The sequence below is a fragment of the Cynoglossus semilaevis genome, chromosome 12, assembly GCF_000523025.1.
Source record: "Cynoglossus semilaevis isolate Cse_v1.0 chromosome 12, Cse_v1.0, whole genome shotgun sequence".
Lineage (NCBI taxonomy): Eukaryota > Metazoa > Chordata > Actinopteri > Pleuronectiformes > Cynoglossidae > Cynoglossus > Cynoglossus semilaevis.
In genome coordinates, this window is record NC_024318.1 from 15,714,077 (window position 1) to 15,740,872 (window position 26,796).

The window sequence follows — 26,796 nt, forward strand, 5'->3', positions numbered from 1 at the left end:
GTTTGCTCACACCTCTCAAACATCCCCATCACATGACAATACTTACACAGCCACCACCTTTTATCGAATTTGTGTCTTTTTTCCAATACGCCATCGGAGTGAAACTGAAATCTAAATGTCAACGCGGTACGTTAAACAGAAAAGGAACATTTTCACAACATCAGCCGAACCCGTCGGTGTAGCAAAGTGCTCTTATTTGCTCTAATTCCGTGCGAGCGCGGCACACATCCCAAAGCTTCTTATCCCTATGACTAAGTCATCTCATGACCGCATTTAAATCTGTGAACCCTCGCCGAGCTTCATCCGCGTGGGTGCTCCATCCACTCGCCACTGTCTGCTTAGCATCAGCAATGCGCTTTGTGTGTCACAAGGCACAGCGCTGTGCACAACAGGAGCCACTTAGGCACATGGGCTTTAACACGAGCAGCTAATGCCAGACAAAAGAACACTTTGACTTCTAGCAAATGTTCCACCTCAGTGGGTCACTTTTACTCCTGCTAATCTCACCATGTCTGTGATCACTGAAGGATTTGTTTTCAAGGTTTTAACGCATAACGGGATGATTCATTCTTCTTTAAAAAAAAAAAAAAAACGTAGTTAATGGAAGACATTCATCATTTGCGGTCACACTGGTGCACCTATAAGAAATGTCACACACGGGTAAAAACCACAAATAAACATTATTCCATTCATTAAAAATCTTTTTATCATGGTCTGCCAGGGTTTTTCTGACCCCAGTGGTGGCATCACTAATTGCATTCCCTCACTTTTTAAAGGGTGAAATCCTGCACTTTCTCAGAACAAACACCACGCAGAGAGGGCAATACGCGCAAATTGCGAGTATTGCTTCGCAATACGAGAAGCACGATGAGCACCGTTAAAGGCAAGGCAAAGGTAACGACCGTTGTAATCCGACACCACACACGCTGTCAAGATGATTGTCAACAACCAATACCGGACCAATCAGCAGTCAGAGGCTGCAGAGGTAGTAGACATGGCATAAAAGAGACAGAGAAAAAAATAAATTAAAACAGGGTGAACTTGAAGGTCGATACGTTGTTCGAATGAAAGCATAAACTACCCGACTTGTACTGGACATACAATTCTCTTCCAGCAGCATCTACTACCATTTTTTTAAAAATGTCCGACCGTGGTGCACTTAGTTTGGTTAAACTTTATTTATTTATTTATTCTGGAATTTATTTGGAATATATTATTTTAGAGTTATTCGGGGTTTTTTTTTTCGATTGCTGCAGTTGTTCGTGTTTGTTTTTCTGCATTTCATTCGATAATAAAAAAACAAAATTAAATTTGGTTGTACTGTGCTGAATAACCACACGGGGAAAGGGAACGGGTTGGGTTGGTTTCCGTGGAATTGGGGGCTTGAAAAACAAGCTCAGCCTTGACCTCTAGTCATCAGTTTGCAAAAACTATCCCCTCGCCACCAAAAAGGAAAGAAATCTTTCCGCTACTGGTTCATTAAAAGACAAAAAAAAAAAAAAATTTCAAGCCTTTAAAAGTTCTTCTTTGTTCTTTCTTTGATTTTTGTTAATAACAAGCAGTATGGTGGGGGGAAAAAAAAAAATCCTAGAGTCGTAGCAATAGATAAAAACATGTCGATTGCGAAATGAACATCTGCTTTGGAAATACTTGGCGTCTGGCCAACAGCCTATGCTCTTTTCTTTTTTTTTCTAACTGTGTTTTACTTTCCCAAAGTAACTGACCCAATTGTTTCATGTTTTCCGTAGTATTTCTATGTAAATGAAGCGACGTGTTTATTTGTTTCAAGCACTGAGAACATAACATTCTCCGCATTAAAAGCCTCAGGAAAAGAGGGGGGAAAGATATACACAATAATGACGTGCAAAGTTAGGTACAACTCCATGACTGACAGCAGTGTGTGGCACGACGAAGGACGTGGAGCCACAGACGACTGGGGAATGTAGTGGTGAAGAGTCATTAGGGGAAGGTGTGAATGCGGTGCATGACACTGATTAAATCTATGGCGTATTCTTGTCCACCCAGCCAATCATTCTGCCAGCGAATATTCGATCAGTTTCTTTTGCTAATTTGATGTATTTCTTACCCTTCGAACACTTGTTCCGTCAATGAAATGCCTCCAGTATAGGACTCTAAGCTACTGGTCCAATTATAGTAATCCAGTATCAGCCGTACACATACACTTAGGAGAAGACACTAAATCCCAATCACTCACAGCATCTCCTCCAAAACTGTCTATGTCACGGAAAAAAAATATGGGGCCAGTAGGAATGTGAAAAGAAAGGAGAACCCTTTCACGAGCGTTCCCATTTCTCTATTCCTGTCAGTGTGCACTTAAGCCCGAATCATTTCAGGCATCACTTCCCACGAGCACATATCAAACTATATTAAAATGGCTCTCTTGAGGTGTCCATTGTGAATATGAATAAAGTTGTATTTGCTGAATGACAAGTAAGTTATGATAGTACTGCACAATAGGGCGAATATTATTTATCCCACAGTGAAATCCAATTTTGCACACCATTGTTTCAGATACAGTGTGCGTAATTGGACAAAAGAAAAAAAAACCTAAACAAAAAAACAAAAAAACAAAGCTATATTCTAAAATACCAATTTCGTTGTCTAGACCAGGTGCATATATGTAGGATTTGAGAATATTACTTGACCTTGCAGTATTGCAATATTTCATTTAAGGTTTGCAAGAGTAAAAAAATAAATAGTACTGCGGCAGGGATAGCTAGCTTAATATGACATTTGTGAACTTCCAGATTAAATTCTAATTCAAACTGCACCATTTTGAGACGTTTATTTTGTAAAGAGCAAATACATATATTAAATGTAGGTATTATCTACAAAGCAGGCTGTGGTCTGGAAAGTAGAGGATGGGAATAGTCGGTGGACTGGGGGTTCAAATCCTGGCCCTGGCAGGACTGTGGTGTGCTGAGTAAGCACCAAAAAAAAAAACCAAAAAAACTCCCTTTCACTTTTGGTGCAGTAAAAAAGCAGCTGTCTGATCTTATGTGTCTTCTGTTAATCACTGGAGTGTTTAACGGATTGGTTAAACGCAAAAGGTCGTTTCCCCTAGGTACTGTGAATTTAAAAAATACTTTTAATGTTTTGATAATTACTATTATTATATTGTACAACGACAGATCAAGAGCAGTCTGAAGGAGATTTCCATGTGTGTCTTTCTTCAATTCCTGCGAGTATATTGGTGTTGTGTTCAACTACACAGGCATGTGACATGACATGACATGACATAGGGGTGTCTTATGGGATTTTTGTAAAAATACACAGCATTGCTCATTAAGTACAGTTGCAGTAGTCAGATTCACGTCTTTGCGGGTTTTTGAAACTGTATATATAAAATATACTGTATCCCGGATTCAGATCTGCGAGAGATGTCACAGGAAAACTGGGCATAAATATGGTGTCACTACGTGGAAATTCAGTTCTCGCGGCAGGTCTTGGAACCTACTGTATCTACCGCGATAAACGAGGGACCACTGTATACAGTGCTATATTTTGGACTATGTTTCTGTTCCGAACAATAAAATCCATCCTGAATTGTGTAAGGCTCATTTCAATCAACAGAAAACAAGACAATAAGACAAGATAATAATGTTTGTTTCTACAACTTCAGTACACCCTAATGTTTATGCCGGACATAAACACAAGACCTAGCGTTGGATTTTTATAACGGCAAACCTCCATGAAGTCAGTCTGTAACCTAGCATTGGATTTTTACGGCAAACCTCCATGAAGTCAGTCTGTTCTGTAAAAAAAAAAAAAAAAAAAAACAGAGCTACTTTGTGCTGCTAATGACATATATAATCTGAGCTTAAAAACATTACTAAGAGGCTCACTAATAACCTCCATCAGACGCCGAATTTACTTGAGGGCAGCCACATGCGGAGGTGATATAGTAGATACATTTGGTTTCTACCACTCTACAAGCTTTTCTCTCCATTTCTTTGGTATAAACATAACACCGCCATTACTTCTGGGGATGATTCACTGTTTCTCAATGTACCTCCTCTGGCTCCTCCGTTACCAAAGAACTTCATATCCCTTTTAGTTTGTCCTATTAATACCTAAAGAGAGGACGCCTCGAGAAACCCGCATTTCACTATGACAGTGAAAACGGCACAGTCGTTCCTCAGGCTTATGGTAGTGATAAAGATATCATGTCTGGTAACCACCGAAGCCCTTTATGATGCAGTTTACAAACTTAAGGGAACATTCTGCACTTAAATGCTAATCACACTTATCCCTTATTCTGGTCTTAAAGGCAAAAACAGCCACAGATGTTACACTTTCTTCATCTTAAGATGACAGTGACAATGAGTTGACAGAGGAAACGCCTTAAGCCTCACATTAAAAAAAATTGTAATTTCTGCCAGTGTCTTATCAGCCATACTATGACAAAGCCTGCAATGTAACTTTTTTTTGCGTGATCACATAATTACTCAATAGATGCTGGAGAGAGAGACACGCATATGTGTCAAACTCAAGGCCCGGGGGCCAAATACGGCCCACCAGGCCGTTTTGTGTGGCCCGTCGGAACCTAAAAGGCATTCAGTAAAGTCCATGCAGCAGAGTTTCTTAACCTGAGAAATTAAAAGTGTTTATAATCAGTCAAATAATATTCAATTGCAGAAACATGTTTTAGTCTGTTGTGGAGTAGTTACTTCTATACCAGTGGTTCCCTGACCTTTTTTGTTCCAAGGACTGGCCAGCCAGTACCACCTGTTACTACAGACCGGTACCAACGTGCTGAGCATTGAAGGATCATTACATTTTCAAAAGAAAACATCCTTTCTGTTAGTAGAGTCTGAGTGACCTATTATTTTAAAATGAGATTCTCTTTAAATAAAGAAAGTAAATGGATATGACTGGACTCTCTTTGAATGAAGTAAATTCGTAAAAATTAAGTATGTCCCACTGTGGCGCGGTACCAAATGACCTATGGACTGGTACTGGTCCACAGCCCTGAGCTATACAGTTAACCAGCTACAACTGGCCCTTCAAGGGGAACTGTATTGCTGATGTGGCCCCCTGGTGGCCACAAAACAGCAAAACGCTAAATGCTATGAAAAAAACGATGAGTAACACGTAGACAAATATGCAAATGCAACATGTCAAGGCCATTTGACAACTTTCAGTTTTGTTATCAGGAGTTTTGCAAGGCCTGTGGTTTTAGAATAAAGGCAGGAAAAAAAAGAAGATTCAGGGACTATCAGAGTAAAGGCAGGAAAAAAAAGAAGATTCAGATCAACTTTAGTTGATTTGAATCTTTTTTTTTCCACATGGAATTGAAGAAGAGAAGACAATAGTAGTATAAGTAGTCGTAGTAAGAGAGGGTCAGTCCATTGCTGATTCTACTATATTTACATTTTCTTGTAGCTCTTCTTGTCATTTTCTTCTGTGTTGCAATAAAGTACATTATTACGTTACGTAAAAAGTTCTTATCGCCTGCTTTGCTTAAACTTCTTTGGTACTTCCTTGGAGTAATTTTCTCCCAGTACGGGGTCCTTTCAATTTTTCTTTCAAGGCGTCATTTTTATGAACAGTCTTCATAAGCAACAAGTAAGACAGAAAATTGGACACATGAATTTGTCCTACAGCCTCCATGTCAAGGGTGGATGTCCTTTCTGGGTTTTACTTTTATTGCAACCTAGAAATGAAGTCCCACGGCGGTAACTAGCAGAATATCTGATTTAAAATCACCAACTACTTTCATAAATTACCCAGAGGACACATCGTACCCCGCTGGTCATTTTGGTGTCATTTAGCAGATGCACTCGCTTCACTGACTTCTTACAGCCAATCTATAGGTCCTCCTGAAATAAATGTCAAATCTCATTAGATATCAAATCTATTCAGTGGCACCATTAGCTAATGGATTAATGGCGAAGAGAAAAGAATCAACTAGGAGAAAGAACTACTACTAAATTGTAGGTGGTGATCTTCAAGAGAAAAGAATCAACTAGGGGAAAGAACTACTACTAAATTGTAGGTGGAGGTAACTGACGACTCCTGGAACTTTAATGCCATGACTTTCGAAGCTGCAAAACTTAAGCTTAAAAAAAAAGTAGGGTTCGGTAACGAGAGGGATGGGGCTTTTTTGGTACAAGTCACAAGTGAGCCAAGGCCAGGTTGCCAGGTTGCATTATAGGACAAAGTATTTCCACATTCTGGAGAAAAAAAAATATGGAGATAAAGTCAAAAATGTACTTTTACTACAAAGATCGGATGAACAAAGTTAATAGTGGCAAGTGAAATAACAAATGTAAACAAAAGCTAAACCTATAGTACAGCCCACAACTAATTTTTGCAGTTTTTGAAATTGCATTTCACAGAATCACAATCTGTACTTTTAATAAAGCAAAAATATTTTTTTTTAAAAATTAAGGGTTAATTCTCACAGTGCAACAAGTCATTCAAGCAACAAACTATATGACATTAAAAAAAAAACAGGGATATAAATATGCTCAAAAGAATTACAACTAACAAAAAAAATATATTCTCAAACAAACAATCACAACAAGGTATAGTACCAGACCTGGACGATAAAACTTGAAGGAGTAACAAAATCATTTGCGGCATTACGAATTAATCCAGTGGAAATGAATATGATTACGAAAAATGGACCTCAATAAATATGACTCAGGATCTTTGGAGTTACCTGCCTTTCCTTAATGCACTGCTGCTGTACTGCTCTGAATGGCGTTTAAGTGAATAAATTTTGAATTGGCACCAGTTTCCTGCCTGCTCCACACTCCTTACACACTCACCACGGGGGTAATTGCATGCCAATCAAAGCCTCCATTAAAAAAAAGCAGCCTTAATAGATATGTATGAGGCAATATACAGAGGAGGAAACTAATGACAAATACAGCTGGAGCTGCTCTGTCACTGAACTGAGTGAAGACTCCACAACGGCCTCAGCCTTTCAGTTCACCACAGACGTCAATGGGACACGGTCCAGAGACGCTTTTTACTCATATATTAGCAGCTCATGTTAATCAACAACTGGAGGTGCATGCTGGGTTGTTACCGAAAAGTACCTCTACAACACAGTACCATATTTTGACCCTCTCCTTCTATCTGCAAAAACCAGATTAAATCTGCTTTTGGATTAATATTCCCCCGAATATTCAACCGTCCATCACTTTTTATTTAACCTGTGGCGCTCGTGCGAACACGGCGACCAACATTACCAACAAACACAAATGACAAAGTCTCCAACTTCCGTGAACCATCTGATCTAACACCGTCCGTGTCACAGGTGCAGCCCGTGTGTTTTAATTAGGATTAAAAAAAAAAGTCTCACCATATTGTGGTCCCCCCAAAACTCCTCGACGCCGAATCGCAGAATTATCGGTGAGGCGACAAAATAAAGAGAGAGCCACAGATCCCGAGTGGGAAGGCAGTTCGATGCCAGCTCCGAGCTCCTGTCCTCGGACGTACAACAGCACTGTGTTGCAGCAGCAGCGTGTTAAATCTTCCACACAGACAGCAGCTCCTCACAGGAGGGCTGTATCCTGGCTCTGTCACCAGCCAACTGCACACAGCAGAGCGCTCTCTCTCTCTCTCTCTCTCTCTAGCTCTCCCTCTCTCTCTCTCTCTCTCTCTCTAGCTCTAGCTCTATTTCTCTCTCTGTGTGTGGTAGTTTAGTAGCTCACTGTCTCTTCAGAATATTATGCTGAAGTATTATGAAGTCTTTAGCTGTATTGCTGTTGCAGTTCTGGAGGTTGGTTTTTTTTTCCCAACAAATGCAAGGCTAAATTTCCCATAAGGCTTAGCAAAGTCCAGGTGTCAGTCTCATGTCTGTCTGTCTGTCTGTCTGTCTGTCATCAGCGTGTCTGTCTATCTGCCTTTTCATTTTCTTGTCCCTCTGTCTGTCTGTCTGTCTGTTATGAGCATGTCTGTCTGTCTGTCTCTCCGTCACCCGTCTGCCTGACATACAAAGGTAATCTCATTACAACGTTCAGGTCAGCGAAGGAGAGCTGGATATAGCACACCCTCCCACTCCCCCTCATACAGTATCTGCCAGACATGCACCTTAGCGGCTCAAGCAGAGGTTACTGCCCCCTCAGGCAGATGGACAATATCCATCAGGCTATCTTTCTACTATAAAATAAAGAGCTAGGACAAGAGCGGAGAGAACCACCCTGGAGGACAAAAAATCTATAAGGTATTATAGCAAGGACCGCCATATGTAGGACAGACCCGTCACGTCAAACTCAAACTGTCCTCCCGGACTGGAGTTCGACCGAGGTCGTTACGCTTAATCCATTAGTCCAGTCAGCCTTCTTCATTGTGTAGGAGCTGAGGGGAGACGCCGCTGTAGCGCGGTGCCGTGATTCACCTGTCACTCAACGACACAGGTTGGTGTTTTCCTACCCTCTGGTCTAACTGGCAACAAGAGACGCCCCAATCAATACTGCCTTATTAGTTGCAGTGCCGCAGAAGTCCTGATTTAAAATGGCAGACCATTGATATCTTTGCGAGTACCCGAGGACTAAGTATTGGACATTGTCCTGTGTAAGTAACAAAAAATATAAATAAAAATTTAATGGCATCAGCTTAAGAAACTCACATTCAAATCAAACCTCTGAAGTAAATATCAAAAATCTAAAGCATTGGTTCCCAAAGACTGGGTCGTGACCCTTAGGTGGGTCGCAAAAGTTTTTTTTTTGGGTCGTCTCGAATCGTCTCAAAAGAGTTTACGAATAATGTCTATTGACTTGGGTCACGAAGGTTAGTGACTTTTTAAATTATGAGGCAATTAAGCACTTTTTGTGGGGCGGCGGGCCGCACAAAATGATTCGGTTGGCCACATGTGGCCCGTAGGCCTTGAGTTTGACACACGTGCTTTAGACTTTCACAACGCTGGGGGGGTGTTTGTTTTAAATCACCTGTCTAATTTGCAGTATGCAGAACATATTCCCTAACTAAACGTAGGTGTACAGCTCCACCAAACAGCGTTAGCTCTGTGCTAAGCAACTGTTAAACAGAGGCTTCTATGTGAGGTATTTTATTTACTTCCAGAAAAAAAAAAAAGGAAAGGCAATATGTACCTGTCTGTTATGACTAACTATCTTGTCTTTATCCAGATCATATTGCGCAATATTTCCTGCAACCAGCAGGACCGGACTGTCGCATGGATTTCTGTGATTTTCTTTAAAAAAAAAAAAAAAAAAAAAAAAGAGTCAGTGTGGTCCCCCCGTAACCACTGTGCAGCTTTTGAAGCATGCAGGGAAGTGATGTGATTCAAGCTGACTCAAAGTATACAAGCTGGGGACTTTGCGAAAACTTTGATCAGTTTTGGGAATAAATAAATAAATACAAACGGGCCCAGAACTGGCTTTTGTCCTCGCGGACATTTCGCAACCTACTGCTGCTGTAATTATTTTGCAGTATGTGCTCCTATAAATACACATTCCCCGGGTGTAAAGGAGCAGCTATGGCTGTAGGCAGCAACACATACATACAAACAACAAAATGTATATATTATATATAACATAGTTTTGAGAAACACAGATTAGCTCATGTTAGCGTGGCTTTAATGGTTGATAAGCTGGGTGGTCTACGGGGCACATATTTACAGCGAGCTGACTAAACGTATCTTACGGAAATGATTATCATCTGCAGCAAAACACAATTAAGATTTAATGTGTTACTTGGGAGACTTCCCTTATTACATCCCCATTACATTTCACATAGATGCTTCAATAAACGCTGAATGTACTACGAAACCCAGACTTGACTTTAATCTCAGCTTCAAACATTTCAACCTCTGCGTCTAATACTAAATGAATCAAATGACTCCGATAACATTTTCTCTGCCTAGCTTCAAAGTCGGTACTTATGAGAAGAGCTCGAATACCACGTTTACGACATAACTAACCCACAGCTAGAGGTCAGTATAAGGTAATCTGACCCTCTGCTATTAGTCTTTGGCCCTTCAACTCATTTGGGTTTGAGACCCCTCAATAATAGACGCCTATTATTTCTGACTGAGAAGTCAAAAATAATACATTAACATTATTCAAATGAAATGTACCAAAGAAGTTATTGAGTTTAATTATATTTTCATTTACAATAAAAAAAATTACTGCTCTATCTTGGTATAACGTACTAATGTATGACAAAGACAAGATATCATTTACATGAAGTGTTTATGTATTTTTTTGTAATTTTCCAAATTCAGCAAATGGACACATGAACACCCTAGTGGACCGGTTTTGGCCCGCAGCCCGTATGTTTGACACCTCTGGTTTAAAATCACTGCTCAACAACTGACCGGTCAGTCAATAAATATGAATACATTGTGAAGAATACCATACAGTCGCTAACACTGAGAATCCAGACAGTGTCAATCCAGGAAACAACGTGTGAAAAGTGTCAGAAAATATTCTACAGTCATGGTTTTCAAGAAAGAATTTCAGCCAGAAAGTCAAACCCCCAACATGGAAACAAGGTCAAGCTGTTTAAATATGCAAAAAAAAAAAAAAAAGATACAGAGAAATGGTAGCAGATGCTCCAGGCAGATGAGTCAGAAGTTTAAATTTCTGTCTGTATCAAAAGACAGTTTGTTACATATGTGCACAGCTGGCAGCTTCAGTGGGAAATGTTCCGGTAAGTTCTGGCCTGACCAGCTCAGCCATTGCATTAACAGTCTTCTGATCAACATGTTTCTCCCCCTGGGAGCAGCCCAGCGTGTTATTATTGTTAATATATGCCTCTGACATATATGTGCGCGATGCATTGGAACTGAATGAGGCAATTAGTGGCTGAGAAACCTCATGCAATAGAATAAGTTGCTATTATTCAGTGAGATATTTCTGTAGGGAGCTATGATTGGGTGCTCACCGCAGTGTTTGTTAGCCATAAATACAGTTAAGGGTACAATTAATGTAGGACTTTTTAAATTCATAATAATCAGCTTGTAACCCCTTAATCCTTTTCAGAGCTGGAAGGTGAGATTTAGAGCCAGTCCTGCAGGTTTGAAATAAAAAAACATTCTACATATACTGTATGTATGGTCAATTCACTGCGATCAGTTACCTCATCCTGCACGTATCTGGACAGTGAGGGTAAACAGGTGTACGCCGAAAAACACATAGGGAGTATGTGCGGGGGGTCGTCGAATTACGTCGGAGTTCCGTTTCCTACGCCGTGATATGACTCGATTTCCGCATGACATCATACTATAGGACAGCGGTGTCAAACTCATTTTCACCGGGGGGCCACATCAACAATACTGTTCCCCTTGAAGGGCCGGTTGTAAATGAAAGACTATATAGCTTAGGGGTCCCCAACCCCCGGTCCGCGGACCAGTACCAGTCCATAAGTCACTTGGTACTGGGCCGCAGTGGGGCACAGTGAAAAAAGAAAATCCAGTCATATCCATTTACTTTCTTTAGTTAAAGATAATCAGGCAATGTTTCAAAATAATACGTCATTCAGACTCTGATACAAACAAAAAATGTTTTATTTTGAAAATGTAATGATTCTGCAATGCTCAGTACCTTATTAGTGGTCTGTAGTAACAGGTGGTACTGGCTGACCAGTCCTTGGAACAAAAAAAGGTTAAGGACCACTGGTATAGAAGTAACTACTCTACCATTTTACTTGAACACTGAATAGTTGGACTTTATTGACTTGTTTATCGTATCATTTCCTCCTGTATTTTTTCACATCGTCTGAAGTTTTTTGTAACAAAGGAGTTGATTTTTTCACTTCATGGACATGAAGCGACACCTTTCTGTGCCGCGTGCTAACGATGTGCTAACTAACCTTGAGCTCCTGGATGGTGTTGTGCAGCCTCCTGCGCTCCATTTCTCCAGCGTGAAGCTCGTCCTTCTGCTGCGCTACAGTCTCTTTGAGACAGTGGACCTCCTCCTGGGTGTCCCTGAGGGTCTCTTGTACACGGGTCAGGGTGGACTCCTGCACTGAAAGCTTCATCTGCAGATGGAGAAAAACATACAAATATAAATCAAAGTTTGCCTGGGTTAACATCTCCTTCAGTGGTGGGTCCTGACTCTTTACCTTGAGAGTTTGGAGCTCCGTCTCCTGGCTGTCTCTCAGTGTCTCCATCACCTTGTATTTGCCCTCCAAGTTAGAGAGTTCCACCTGCAGACTGCTCTTCTCACTGGACACCAGCTCCAGCTCATCGCGGACTCCCGTCAGCGCCTGGAGCTCCTCTTCGTACTCACTTCACATGAACGCAGACTGGTTAGTGTTTAAACACGATGAATGATCTCCAGGACTGGAAAAGATCTGCACACCTGATCTGGTTCCTTCGTAATTCAAGCTCCTTCTCCATTTCAGCCGCCCTCATCTTAGTCTGGGCCACCGAGCTTCTCAGAACCTCGTTCTCCTGGTTGACTGATTTGACCTTGGTCTGGTAGTTGACGATCTTGCCCTCCATGTCGCTCACCTTGCCCTTCAGGTCCCAGGGTTTTCGGGAGTTTCGAGCGTTGGGAGCTCCACCTGCAAGCAAGACCAACAGTCACCAACAGGGGTACTGCATACATTCAAACACATGCCTCAACTTGCATACTCCATTCACCTCAGCATACATTCAATCTTTTCTTTCTCTGACATGTCATCTGCATAGATAGATATGTCATCTGCATAGATGTTTACCGTACGTCTGTTCATTTATAATTCAGCTGCAGCTCAGCTCGGAATTTCTTGCTTGCAGGAATGTTTATCGTAAGTCTTTGAACGAGTTCATAAAGAATTTAAAAAAACAATGCTGTATGTTTATGTGATCATCTTTTGTATTATAGTATCGCATATATAATATAAATGAGGATAAATACATGCATTAGGGTAGATTATTGAATAGACCATAGAATGCATTCAGTTTACACTATAGGACAGTGCACTGACCCCGCTAGAGCGTGGTACGCATGGGAAAATTCACATTTTCTCATTTACATTTTCAATTGAATAAATCTGAAACATACCATGCACAATTAATACAACATTTAAACATAAACATCTTCATAAACATTTCTAAACATTTCTCCTGTGGTGGAAGCTAACAGTGAAGGCCTCTGCTGCTATATTCTAATGTTGGTCATCATGGTGGTACTCAGAGAGCTCAGTGTTTTCTCAGAAGAAGGAGGTTCAACTTATATAACAACTGTAATAATATCCAGCGTTTGTCCAGAGTCAAATACAAGGTTTGAAGTACTTGCTGACAGTAATACTAACAAAAGTGAAGTGATCAACCAGGAACCCGTACTGAAATGTACGCAGTCAAATACAAAGCAACAAAGAGATTCATTTTTCTCATTCTTCCGTTTTCTTATATGCCTAATGGCGCCTCCCGTGTGGGTTGCAAAGACTCAGAGTGAAAAAGTGGTAACAAATAAGGGACTCAAATATTGCTGTTGTTATTATTATTATTATATCTTTATGTTCTATTGCTATTATTATTGTTATTATCATCTCATTACCATCAACTGAAAGGACCGTGTTTGCATTTGTTGTGCTCAAGCGCAGCTGTCAGCAGGTGGTGCTGTCCATGGTGCTGAACTCAGATTGCAGCAAAACAAATTGTGAGCCTCAAGGTACTCACGGAGGAGTGGGGACAATTTTACTGTACAACCTTCATGTGAGAAAAAAAAAAATCACATACTCTTTCTACATCAGTGTAAACATCTTCGGGAGTGTGCTTAAAGAAATGTAACGTAATGAACTTTAAATACATAATAATAATCTAATAATAATAATCTTGGAGTGCATTTGTTAGTTTATATCAACAATGGTGAGACAACCAAATTCTCAAACCGTTTTTAGGTATAATATTATAGATGAAAAGATGAAAAATTAAATAGTTTGTTCTTCAGTTTCTGTTTTTTATTAGATCGAGTCCATTAAGATTTTCAGGAATAATGTTTATTTGTTAGTCTTAACCATTTGTTTTAGACATACGATTAAGACTATGGTTTACGACGTTGTCCACCTAAGGTAGGAAATATGTTGTCACACTGCGCTGTACGCGGAACACGCCTTCGTTTACATTAGCCGATTCTAAGCTATACATTGGATTGAGCTACATTCGCTATCTTACGTTTCTGTTGGTTATTTTCAGGAACTTGTTGCCATTCAATATGGCTGCCAAGCCTAAGTCGGACTCTTTTGATGTTTTTATGTCCTAGATTATGAACTACCACATGTACCTACATGTATTGGCACCTGTACTGTACAGCCTGTGCCTCATCTAAATGGGATGGCCATTATGACAAAACTGATAAAAACCCACCCGGGCTTCCTGACCCCCGCCCCCCCCCAAACGTACCCCTCCTTCGGGTGCTTTTAATGTATTCTTTTAGATACACAGGGCAGCCCTTTTGACCAACTTCATAAGAATTGAAATTGGCTGGTGGCAAATGGAACTGCTCGAGGTGCCTGAGTGTAATAAGAGTTTGGAGACGTTGACAGTTTTGGCAGTGACGACTGTGTGTGATATTGAGAGGTCGTAACAACTGGCGAGGGTTTGACAGAGGTTGTTCTTCTTCTCTTTGTGCGTGCCGTCGCTGACACACAGGCGGTTTCTTTGTCTGACACTTATATACAGCCACCACCCGCGCGTGTGTGTATATATAAAAACTAGATCCTTCAACTAAAGAGAAAAAACATAAATACTGTATAGGCGTCTGTGTTGATTTTAACTGTGCCCTAATGTGAGTTTAGAAACTGTTTCTAAACGTTTCCATCTAACAGGAAATTCGACATTATGTTCATTGCACTTTATTCCAATGTAGCATGAAGAGTAGGTTGACACCACAGTGGTGCAGCTGACTCACCAGTTTATTAGAATATCTACGGCTCAAGTATGCACAGAGGGTGGATTTATAAATAACTGTGTTATACGATGTGGCCAAAACACCGTGTTGTGTTGTTTCCAAGCTCATTTCCAGACCCCCCAAAAATTACTCAGACAATAACACACACTAATGTGAGCTAAAAGGACTAACTGACTTCAGGTCAGTTAGTCCTTTATTACCATCACAACGGTGCGAAACGTGTAGGAAACATCAAGCAGAGGACCGATCAACACAAACGACCAAAACACAGTGAGACACATCTAGAACGGGGATTCTCAAGCATAGGGTCGTGGCCCGAACTTGGGCCGCAAGTGCCACCTAGAGGGCCACAACAAACGGGCGCCGGGACTGTTTAGGTTATTAGCCGAAGACACCAGATATAAGTTATCCATGAGAAGCTCTGTTAAACTGCAGCTTTCAACCACATGGTGGCAGTAAATGCATCAGTCAGTTCAGTTCTGTCTTCTATTCTAGAGAACTGGAGAACTTTTTAAAACTAGACAATAAAGACAAACGTTGGGCGGACCCTCCTAAAAAAGTCAAAATTTCTGGGATGATCCGATCCCTACATCATCAAAATTGGGCCGCAATGTCAAAAAGGTAATCCCCTGATCTAGAATATTTACTTTGAGGCGATATTTAATGGGCCTCGGGCCAAAAGGTTATCCCCTGATCTAGAATATTTACTTTGATTTTGTTTGTTTACAACTAAGACCAATAATTATTATTTTCTAATGGGTCAAAAAGATCAGCAAAAATAAGAAACAAAGTGCACCCCCTGTTGGTGAATTGATGGTGGTGATCGGGTGCTATAAGCAGCTATAAGTGTCAGTACCTAACGTATTGTGGAGCTAAACGTACATTATTTTAAATAGTGTAATATGATTCCATTGACAGTCATTTCAGTAATTACAGTAACTTTCACTTCATTTTTTGACTCACTATATCCTCGCCCCCTACGATGCCCCAGACATTTGAGCAGGACACTTATCTAGACTGTGGGCAGATATGACCTACACTGTCCACAGAATGTGTTTTTAAAAAATCCAGTGTTGCCATTTCTGCTGAATGAATTCTGGCAATGTCCTCTTTCATAGTAAATTTGAGATAAACTCTGAAAACATTTTAAGAAAACCCATTTATATATATATAAGAAAGAGAGAGACTTTGGCACAATAAAAGATAGTCACAGCGAGTGCTTCTTGATGCAGTGGCAGACTGTGTTAAGTGACAAAAACTTCCTAAAGGAGTCTCCTCCGCCATGCACCTCATATCTATCACCGTAGCACAGCAGCTTCCTAATGCAATACTGCTGAAGGGCTTAAAGGTCGAACACATTCAGCAGTGAGTTCTTCCACTGACCTTAATGTCTAGTGTTTCTCTCGACTCCCCGAACCTGGTCGACAGTAGGATCATCTTAACTTCTTTCCTAAGTGGAAAAAAATTGAATTTAATATAATTTTTAATTTAATGAACAAACACAGTGAGACACAGTATGGCAAAAAAAAAAAAATTGCACATCTAGAACAGTTAATTCATAAACCCTTTCCAGACTGCAACGGTTACTCAGACAACGTCGCCGCAATATTGTTTGGTGCTTTAAGATCGTCGTTCGCACGACCAAAAATGCAGTTAGACGGTAATGACAACAAGCAAACATATGGCTAGTAATTCTTAACCACAGGGGCGTGGCCCAAACGTGGGTCACCAGAGGGCCACAAAAACATTCAGATTACCACCTGTGGGCTCCGGGACTGCATGGGTTATCAGCTGAAGACACTAGATATGACCATATGTAATTTAATTTTTAATTTATATATATATATATATGTATATATGTATATATACATATATACACACATATATACATATATACACATATATACATACATATACACATATATACACATATACACATATATATACATACATATACACATATATACACATATACACATATATATACATACATATACACATATAATATCTTCATTAAGCTGCCCTGCAGCTGCATGGCAGCCTGAGCTTGTGAGCTACGATGTCCCCGGGCTGCTCACACGGGCAGAGAAGCTGATCCGTTACTTGAAATCCCAGAAGAAGAACCAAAACAGAGGACTGTAATGAAAATGTTTTCTCTTTTATCACCATCTTTGTGCCTTTTCTCGTCCTCTGGGAGCGCACAATGGGAGCCTGCGAGAGAGAGCGATTTTGACAGATTCCACAGGTTATTACGTTTATGGCCAGGGGCCACCAGGAGATTCCATTAGCGCTGAGGAGAGCAGTTGCCATTTTCACCTTGATAATATAGACTTTCAACTTTTTAAATGGCTGGAACTGAGAGAGAGAGGCTGCTATCATTCAAAACGAGACGGCTTGTGCAGACCAGGGTCAATTAAATACGAAGCAAATGCTTCGGGAAGATGGTGATTGTTGTAAATGTCCGCGTACACAGACAAGATTAGTTTTGTTTTTTTATATCACTCAGAGAAAATCAATACATCCCGTTAAACAACACACCGAAGATATACTTTTGTTTTTCCAGTGCTTTATAAAAAAAAATTTTAAAGTGAAATCCACGCAAAACTTCAAAATTGAAGTAGTAGCTTTTCTGATATAAAATAATGAATAATGCTATTAGAAACAACGCAGAAATCCTGTATTTTATCAGTATTCCCATAATATTACTTCAGCTTAATGTCAGTCAGATTATCTTAGAACAAACACTACACCTGTACAGTCTTTGTGTGACCAATAAAAACACTGGTAATGTTCTCCTAAGCAGCTGAACACGCTCATTTCCTAAAAAAAACGAAGATACCGAGGTTCCACTGTATTCATGGCGTCTATAGCCATACTGAAATTATCAGTTAATGATTCTCCCCATAGAAATCAATGTGAAATGGATGAAACCAATGAAAATAATTGGATCTAAGACAAACACAACTGAATAAAAATAAAGCTATAAATAAGAAAGGCAATTTCATTCATCCTTACTGGAGCTCAGGAGTCATGATTGCACAATGTTTGCTTTTCTTTCTGATAAATTGTTGTAAATTATTGTTGGCCGCCGACAGCATTGTCGAAATACTGTCACCGGCCAACTACTTTTCATTGATCCAAATTAGTAGCAATTCTTTTCCTCTTCTTCTAATGTCTGAGATCTTTGCTTGGTGATCACAGTCACTCCTTTGAACCTTAGCTTCTTTTATTGCCTCCTTGTTCTTAATGATGGTACCGATCGATGACTAAAGCGATTGCTAAACCATACCGTACGGCTAGATCTGAAAAACATATAATCTTTCTTCACTTCCAATGTTCTTCTCGCTCTTTTTCTTTCTAATGGTGATTTATGGAATTAAAAAATTAGAAGAAATATCACAACGCAAGATTATTGTCTCTTTTTCGGTTATGGTACAATAACCGGGACAAATTTTGTTTCAAAATTTTGTTCATGAACCGAATTGTTCGAAAAGGGAGGCGTTCGCCCACCTCATGTAGCCACAATAACACCATCGCTAAAGACACAGCTGTGACATAATGTACACCAAAACCCACCTCATGTAGCCACAATAACACCATCGCTAAAGACACGGCTGTGACATAATGTACACCAAAAAGCATCAATAATACAACTACAACATTATTAAATAGACTACACTCACGTTACTCACCAAAACCTTAAGAATATTTTTACACTAAATCCACCCTCCTCTCTTTCCATAAGAAAACTTCAATTAACCTGTTGTACACATTATCTGTGCGTTCCAGTTCTGACAAGAAGTTCTTTTTTAACTTCATCCATGCCATGAAAGTCCAGTCTGGCCTGCAATATTTATGGCATAAGTTTTAAATCGCTTCAGGCTGAGAGTGTCCACTCGAAAAGAAGCAGTGGACGCGGAGAAAACTTTTCAAGCGTGCAAGTTGGTAGATGCAGTTTCTCTAGATTCAAGTTCATGTTCTATTCTTTTTGACAAACCAAATTAAATCACTCAAATCATCGACATAATTGTACGCCAAATGTCAAACTTAAGGCCCGTGGGCCAAAGGTGGTCCACCACATCTATTAATGTGGCCCAACAGATCTCAAAGAGACTAATCTTATAGTTTCTGGATTATAAAAACGCAGTGGTCAAATTCCCGAATTCCCACGTCTAAGTAATGCGATACTGTTCAATAAATGATAACGCTATGTGGCTCACAATTTAGAGTACATTTTTCATTTTGGCCCCTGGCATGATTGAGTTTGACACTCCTAGTAAGGTCTACAATAATCTGCAGTGCCTGTTCTTTCCCTCTCCGTATAGGACCTGTGGTGTATGGTACTATAGATAGCAGGAGATGAAGGGCGCAGATGCCATCAGGAGATAGCATCAAGATGGGAAAGCTATAAAGCAATGGTGGAAAAAAGGATCAAACAGAGAACATTAATCCACCCTTCAACGAGAAATGCTCTTGAGCCCACTTTAACATGGCATCCACCGCCAACCGCCGACCGACTCACAGTTGTCCATATAACTGCTGCACAAAGAGAAATCACCTCAAAGAGACTCATTATTTATAACACCGTATCCACGCGGCCCAATAACAGCAGCTCTTTGAAGAGCAGGACTCATTTATAGAATCATTCGGATGTTTTCACCTGGGCTCAACACGCGTTCATTTCCGCAGCCGTTCGTTTCCCTGTCCTTGTTGTCGAAACAATGACTTTGACTTTATTGCGTATTTACTGAAACCTAACCTAAACAAGTATCAGTGGCGGCAATGTTCCCTCTAATTTTTCATGTGTCTGGGCCTACACACGAGCTCAAAACCCGGATCTTCTCAAGTTACATGGATTATTCCTCCTGCTTTCCTTCCTTCCTTCCATGGCTGGACACCTGTCACTCAGTGAGATACATCTTTGCATTATTTTTCGGATCAATGGTTAAAAAAATTAATACCTACAACACAGTTTGAGATTTTTTGAGGGCTGAGAATTTCTGAGCAGTGCGCAATTCCACACACGCACTGTTTAGGGGGAACATGGAGTGGCTACAACAAGTAGTAGAATAATGGTACAAAAATACTGATTCAGATTCAGGGACTGAATTAAATGTTTTTACTTGAATTTATTGGCAATTTACGAATTAACTTGGTGAAAAAAGATAATTAAACTTTTGCTTTGGACTTTGATCTTGTGAACCGTCGCTTACATCTAGATATAAAAAACATGTTTTCTTTTTTTTTTTTAAGCCACACATTAAAGTAAATATGAAAATGTTTGTCCCATAATTGCATCCTTTGAGGGCTGGCATTAAAATCCCAAGAATTTAAATTAATTTCTGCAAGAAGAAGAAAAGTGTACGTGAAAATATAAATGAAATAAAGTCCATAAAGCTGCAGTCCTGTGTTGATTTTTTCCACCATCCATTAAATACTCAATTCCAACATATCATGGTGTTTCTTGGAATATGTTAGGACAGGAAGGATGGCTACACACTCTAAGAACTGACAGTGCTGGCACATCCTCTCATCACTTTCCCATGCCGTCACAACTTCAACACGGCTTCAGAATAACACAGAGAATAGTGAAACTCAAACCTGAGCAGAATTATAAAGTTAAAAAAAAAAAAAAAACTGAAACAGATGTGAACAGACTCTCAGGCGACAGAACAGCCCATAAGTCTTGATGAGCAAGAACAGACGGATTTGGTTTAAAAAAAAAAAAAAGAGGCATTCAATTTTTCAAGTGTCTTTTACTGGGCTTCACTTCACATCATGCTGTGAACAAAAAGCTCTGCAAAGACTTACTTTAGGGTGCGTCTCCACCTTTTCATCAGCCTCATAATGGAATGTAAGGACTAGAAACAGCTCACTGATTACCTTCTTTCTCAAGAAGACACTTTCAGGACCTAAGTGATAAAGGAGATTATATGATTGTGGAATAGCCCGACGCCATTTGCAGCTCCCTGCCTTCATTACTCTTTAATTCCCAAACAAATCTCTGAAAGAGGAAGAGGCTGTGTCCAAAGAAAACAAAGGCAAAAATGAAAGCTATTGAAGTCCTACTCATGTTTTTTTCCCAGTTATATATGTAGTTTAATATATTATTTTATGCGTCCACCCCATAAGGTTTATGCAGTCATATTTCATCTATGACAAAGGGTTTCAATATCTCTAGTTGTCAGACTAATGGAATATTTATAGCCCAGGCCCATGATCCTGACGGTCTGGCTTTCATTCAAAGGTATTTGCTGTTCACTCTGCACAAGAACATGTTTGGGAAAACATATATTTTAATGAATATTACTTGCAAAATAAATATAGTGTATATTGTTTAGATTTTAGAGAGCATAACAGTCCTAACATATGGCTGAAAATATATGGACAGATAAGCCCCAAAACTGATTTTAATATTATTATTATTATTATTACTGTAACAGAGTGATTGTTTCACACTACGGCATTGAGTACTTAAATTTTTTTGAAAGGTTTAAACCATTGTTTCCCAAAGACTGGGTTGCGACCCTCAGGTGGGTCGCAAGAGATTTCTTTTTTTTTTTTTTTGGTTGTCTCGCATCATGTTTCCCAGGAGTTTAGGAATAATGTCTCTTGACTTGGGTTGCGAAGTTTTGTGACTTTTAAAATATGGGTCCCCAGAAAAAAAGTTTGGGAAACACTGGTTTAAACTGATGATAAAATATCATTTTAGAGCACACACGAAGAAAAAATGCGTTCGACTTTTCGACTCTGCCAAAGGGACGTCGACTTCCACTCACATCAAAGTGCTGACAATTCAGTGATCCTGATAATGCCCTACCCTGCACAACTGCCCCAAACACCTTCTCATCTCCATCAACAGAGAAGTGAATCAACATATGGTACAAACTGTACAGCTGCCATTTCTATGCTTTTCCCAGAAAAGGTCCGAGGTTCAGATATAAGTCCTACAGCGTGGCAGTGAACCAGCGTTCACCCTGAAGCCAGTGAAGCTGAACTAAGGTCAAGGATTAGGCTGGGGGAAAATATGATGAGTGAAACATCGCAACAGAAGAGGAAACAGCAAAGACAGAGTCTGTGTGGGTTGAGAAGAGAACGAGAGATCAAGAGCGATGTTTTGGTGAAGCACAGACATTAGCATAGTACATAGCAGGTCCAGGGATAAACCTCTTTCAAGTTGTGTACACCGCAGAGAAAAAAAAAAACACGGAAGACTTTAACTCACAAAAACAACTCACATCTCTATGTTAATGTCCATTAGTAAAGGATGGTGCTTTAATAAAGGATGAGGTTTATTTGCCAAGCGAATGTGTTGCTGATGCGTGCAGCCTGCCTCTGGTCTGAACCACGTTTCTCTTCCATACAGTTTTGTCTTGGATGTGACAAACAAAAAAATAAAAAAGAGTAAGATGGAGCAGGCCCGGGAGAAAGCTTAATGATTGAGAGCGGCGGGGGTTACGGACACTAAAGTTAAAATGAAATAAAAATCGCATTTTTGTCGAATATATATATATATATATATATATATATATATATATATATATATATATATATATATATATATACACATATATATATCATATACATATATATACATACATATATATACATATATATATATTCTTTTTTTTTTTCTGTTTACCTGGGACCGATATTCTGAAGTAGAACTAGCCCCAAAGTTATATAGACTACGCTACCCATACTGCAATGCGGACATACACGCCGACATGCTAAACGCTAAACCGCTTAAATTTCGAGCAGAGTACACAAACAACCACAAACTAAGTTTATCGCCGACAAAATCTGTTTATTTCAACATCGTAGCAAACAGTGAGGTACCCACTGTTGCAGCCTCACCATTCAACCCGTAGCAGAAACGTATACTCAGACTCGAAGCGCTGCACTTCCTGGTCCGGCAGCATAAAGTGTCCCAGGTGGAAACGCGCGCCATTGGAGAGCTCTACTAATATGTTCCATGCTGGGACAGGGAAAACTTGGCGTTTGGTGTAGTGGGTGTTTATCGGTTTATCTGTTGTTAACATTGTTTAAACATTTAGTCTGTCCTGCCATAATTATAAAGGTGTGGGAATATGTTTAGTTATTAGTAATGTGTTTTTGTATAGAAAATCCTGTATATATACTATTTAGATAATAAAATTATATTTCGCAATACTCCATTGACAACATTGTTATAGTGAGGTCAAATGTTTAGCTTATCACTTGGGAGGTATTTGGAGTGAGAAATTGAAGATGATGTAAACCAGTCTATGATTTTTTATTTATTTATTGCCTTTTAATAAATAAACCTGCACTGTTATTCACCAAAAGAAGAACTTATTTTTTCTGTTTAATTTTGGTGCATTAAAAAAAAAGTAATTATATACCAAACGTTTTTTTGTTAGTAATGGGTGCATTCAAAAAAATATACCAAACGTTTTTTTGTTAGTAATAAAAAACTCACACATTTAACATAAAGCAGCTGATTTGTTTTTTTCTGTGCGTTTCTGTGTGGGGGCGGTCACATTACAGCAGCTGGATGACAGAGTGGAAGCCTCGCAAACCATCTGCAAAATGGACATGAAAGACCTCCACCGGTGAAGATGACTTTCCTGTCCACCACCATCTCTTTTAATTACCACAGCTTAGCTTTTATCTATTCCTGGTTGTTTCCCACCTTTTTTTTTTATTTTTTCTCGAGGTATTACCTGCATTAACCTTTTCCCTCCGTTGAGTGTATCCACTGCAGTACAGTCCACTCACTCATTTGGCTCAGTTTTTACAGCAGATGCTCAGCCTGACACAACCCTCCCTATTTGGATTGAGAGTGAAGATGAAGGGTGGATTTGAAAGCAGACATTTGCTGTAAGGCAGGAACCATCAAATTATGTGCACTGTGCATCATTCAATATTGAATATTCAATAGCAAACATTACAAGCGTGATTCTTTTTTTTAATGTCCACACTCTGTCGGCTTTGAAAAGTGTCTATTTTGTATCTTGGCGGATTTAAAAAATGACTAGAAACACTCTCTCCAAGAGAACCTTCACACAGGCTGTTTAAGGGATGGTCAACACGGATGCAGCTCCTTTTAAATTATTTAAGAGAAAGATCCTGGACAGAGACTTTAATGATAGCCGGAGATGTATTTGATACAGGAAGCATCAGCAAATGTCAAGCCAGATCATCTTAACAACATCAATAAAACATAGCAACGAAATACTTTAAAGTCCTCCACATTTCTCACACTCTGATTCAGTACTATCTACAAGATGCTGTAGTCAGCCTTAGGGGGAAAAACACACAGGATGTACTCCATATACCATCCATATAGGAGGAACCTGTGGAAATCACAACTACACCAAGCAAAAAGGAATTCAAAGGACTTACCTGATTTAATTTCCTGTGTTCACGCCACATCCCGTCTTTAAGTCAGAATTCACAAAGCTGTAAAGAAAAGAAAAGACATACAGAAGTATTTGTTAGTCAATGCCAGCAAGTATTTATTCCTGAGTGTGATTTATGAATGCCTTCTCAGATAATACAGTGTATCCCTTGTGTTCCGTCAGTCTTTATTTTGCAGTTCAGTGGAGCAAACAATACTCTTTATTGTTCTTTAGAAATATTCGTGTTTGACGGATAGAGAGAGCGAGAGAGAGAGACAGAGAGAGACAGAGAGAGAGATTAGGAGCAGCCTTGTACTTTAAATGTGTATGTATTGTGCTGAATCCTGGGTGATGTATTCTAAACACCCTTAGGGTCACATGTAGTTAGCTTGGCAGAATTGATCGGGTTTTGTCTTTGTCAATCTCTGAACTCTAAACCAAACGCAAACCAAAAAAAAAATTTTTTTTTAGGTATTAAGGCTTAAGGGAAATAGCAAACCAAAAAAAACAAACATTTTTAGGTATTAAGGCTTAAGGGAAATTTGGTAATCAATACGCAGATCAAGGCTGGGATTGAACTTTGTCTAAAAGTTGGAGTGGCTTGGGTTTATTTAAAGATGCAGTGGCAGCATTTTTTTCAGCCAATAATGATTACTGATTTTTTTGGTAAATGTGACTTGAATCTTTGAATTCCCTTTAATTGAAGGTAAAGTGTTCGTCAGCACAAAACTTTGATTCTTATAACAAGCGATATATAAAACATTTCCCGCCGCATTCAGTCTGAAGTTCTCTCTTCAGTTCAACCATTTTTCAAGTAAAATGCTTGGAGATTGGAATGAGGTACTCAAAGAAAACGTGCTCCTCAGCAACCTATTGACAAATCAAACTGTGTCTGTCCACACAATGGTTACATCATTGAGCTAAACTTTAATTAACTTGCTGTCATCACAAACGCCTCAAACCCATTAGAGATGGACAGAAATGTTTTATATATATAGTTTGCTGATCAGAATTCAGACAAGACATTTATGAAATTATCGGTGACCCTTGCCTTGACACGTGGCTCCCAATCACGAAAACATTCAATTCTTTTGTGATAAAACCACATAATGAAACGACTTAAGTCGGCAGAGACCTTAAGAATTAATGCAGTTTTAACTACATGATAAAACCCCGAGAGTCGTTTAAATAATCAAATTGATTAAACTCCCATTAGTTAAAATTGCAGAGCCCCACTGAGTTGGAAATACTTATCTTCCCATGCCCTGAGCCAAATGTTGAAAACAGCGCTGCGTGTCTTTGAAGACGAAACGTAAATTTGCATTTGCTGTTAAAAAAAACCAAAAAATCTTCACTGTGATTGCAATTACTGTCAATTTAAAAAAAAAAAGATTTAAAAATTATATTTGTTCACATGAAAGGCCAGTGATCCGTAAAGTCTGACATCCTCGAGATTCGCATTCAAAATCCCAATTTATTCATTCATTCATTCTGAACCTGACATGCAGTGACACACTTGAAGAAATATACCAGTGAAAAATGGGTCAAACTGTGCGCAGATTTTTAAATGACGTGCAGTTGATACAGTAAAACATGTTTGATTCATCATCAAATATGACTTTTTGCGTCATTTTCTGTTCTAGTCCTATATAATACAAGAAGACGTGAAGAAGCAAACACCATACCTGACTAATCACAGGTTGGAATTCCATCAGTGCAGTGAACAACAAGTGCTTGACAGGCAAATCCTGTTGTTTTCATCAGGTTTTTTTTTTTTTTTTCTCCCTTTAGCGTTGCCTCCTCCTTTATCCTTGATCTCTAATTTCTGCTCCATCAGAGTGTAAAAGCTGCTGTACGGAATTTATTTCATTGCCTTTTACAGTTTGCGTCTGGCTTCACTGACACATAACTGTTGTGAGTCAGCAAAACTAATTGCGAGGCCAAGGGTAACAACCATATGGGACTTTATGTGAGGAGAATCAGGCGTCTTTCACTGTCTCAGTATATCTGCGCAAAACAACGACAAATGATCATTTTCCGTACAGTATGTTTGTTCTGCTTTACTACAACATACAGCGTCCTTTCAGCCTGTAAGTACTGGACTGTATCCATATTACCTGTTAGCTTTTGTTTATGATGCTTTTTTTACGACTTTGTTTTTGAAAGGGATTATGGAGCTTGTGATTGGTTTACATAATAATAATAATAATAATAGTAATAATAACGATACCCTTTATTTAAAGCCCATTTAAAAACATCCATAAAACACATCCGCATAAAACACAAAGACATTAAGAGCTCATAAGTCTGATTGAACAACTGTCTGCACCAATAAAATTGAATTCCGTTTCAGTTTGAGTTGAACCAAAACTGTATCTAAGCACTTGAGGAGAGAACTTGGTGGGACGGTAGAGAGGTAAAGCGCTGTGTCATCTGCATAACAGTGAACAAGGAGAAGTGCTAAATAATACAAACCACAGGATGGAGCACCAGAGTTAACAGTACTTGATACTTTAAACTCTGTGTGGTCCCAAAGACAAGATATAACTGTGCCACTCTGTGCCAAACAACTCGAGCCA

General features: G+C 39.4%; 2 protein-coding genes across 2 annotated transcripts in view; both read right to left on the reverse strand.

The window, feature by feature from the left end:
* Positions 1-26,796, reverse strand: part of pcdh15a (protocadherin-related 15a) — a 206,765-nt gene that overhangs the window by 158,000 nt on the left and 21,969 nt on the right. The window contains exons 4-5 of the mRNA XM_025060675.1: positions 24,222-24,278; positions 16,218-16,284 (exon numbers count right to left, since the gene is read on the reverse strand). The gene's annotated coding sequence lies outside the window, so the exon portion shown is untranslated. The remainder of the gene's footprint in view (positions 1-16,217; positions 16,285-24,221; positions 24,279-26,796) is intronic.
* LOC103387728 (kinesin-like protein KIFC1) lies at positions 11,785-12,506 on the reverse strand. Its single transcript, XM_025060676.1, has 3 exons — positions 12,300-12,506; positions 12,061-12,226; positions 11,785-11,976 (listed from the first exon to the last, which is right to left on the reverse strand). The coding sequence occupies exons 1-3, from the start codon at positions 12,440-12,442 to the stop codon at positions 11,800-11,802; spliced, it is 486 nt and encodes a 161-aa protein (XP_024916444.1). The 5' UTR covers positions 12,443-12,506; the 3' UTR covers positions 11,785-11,799.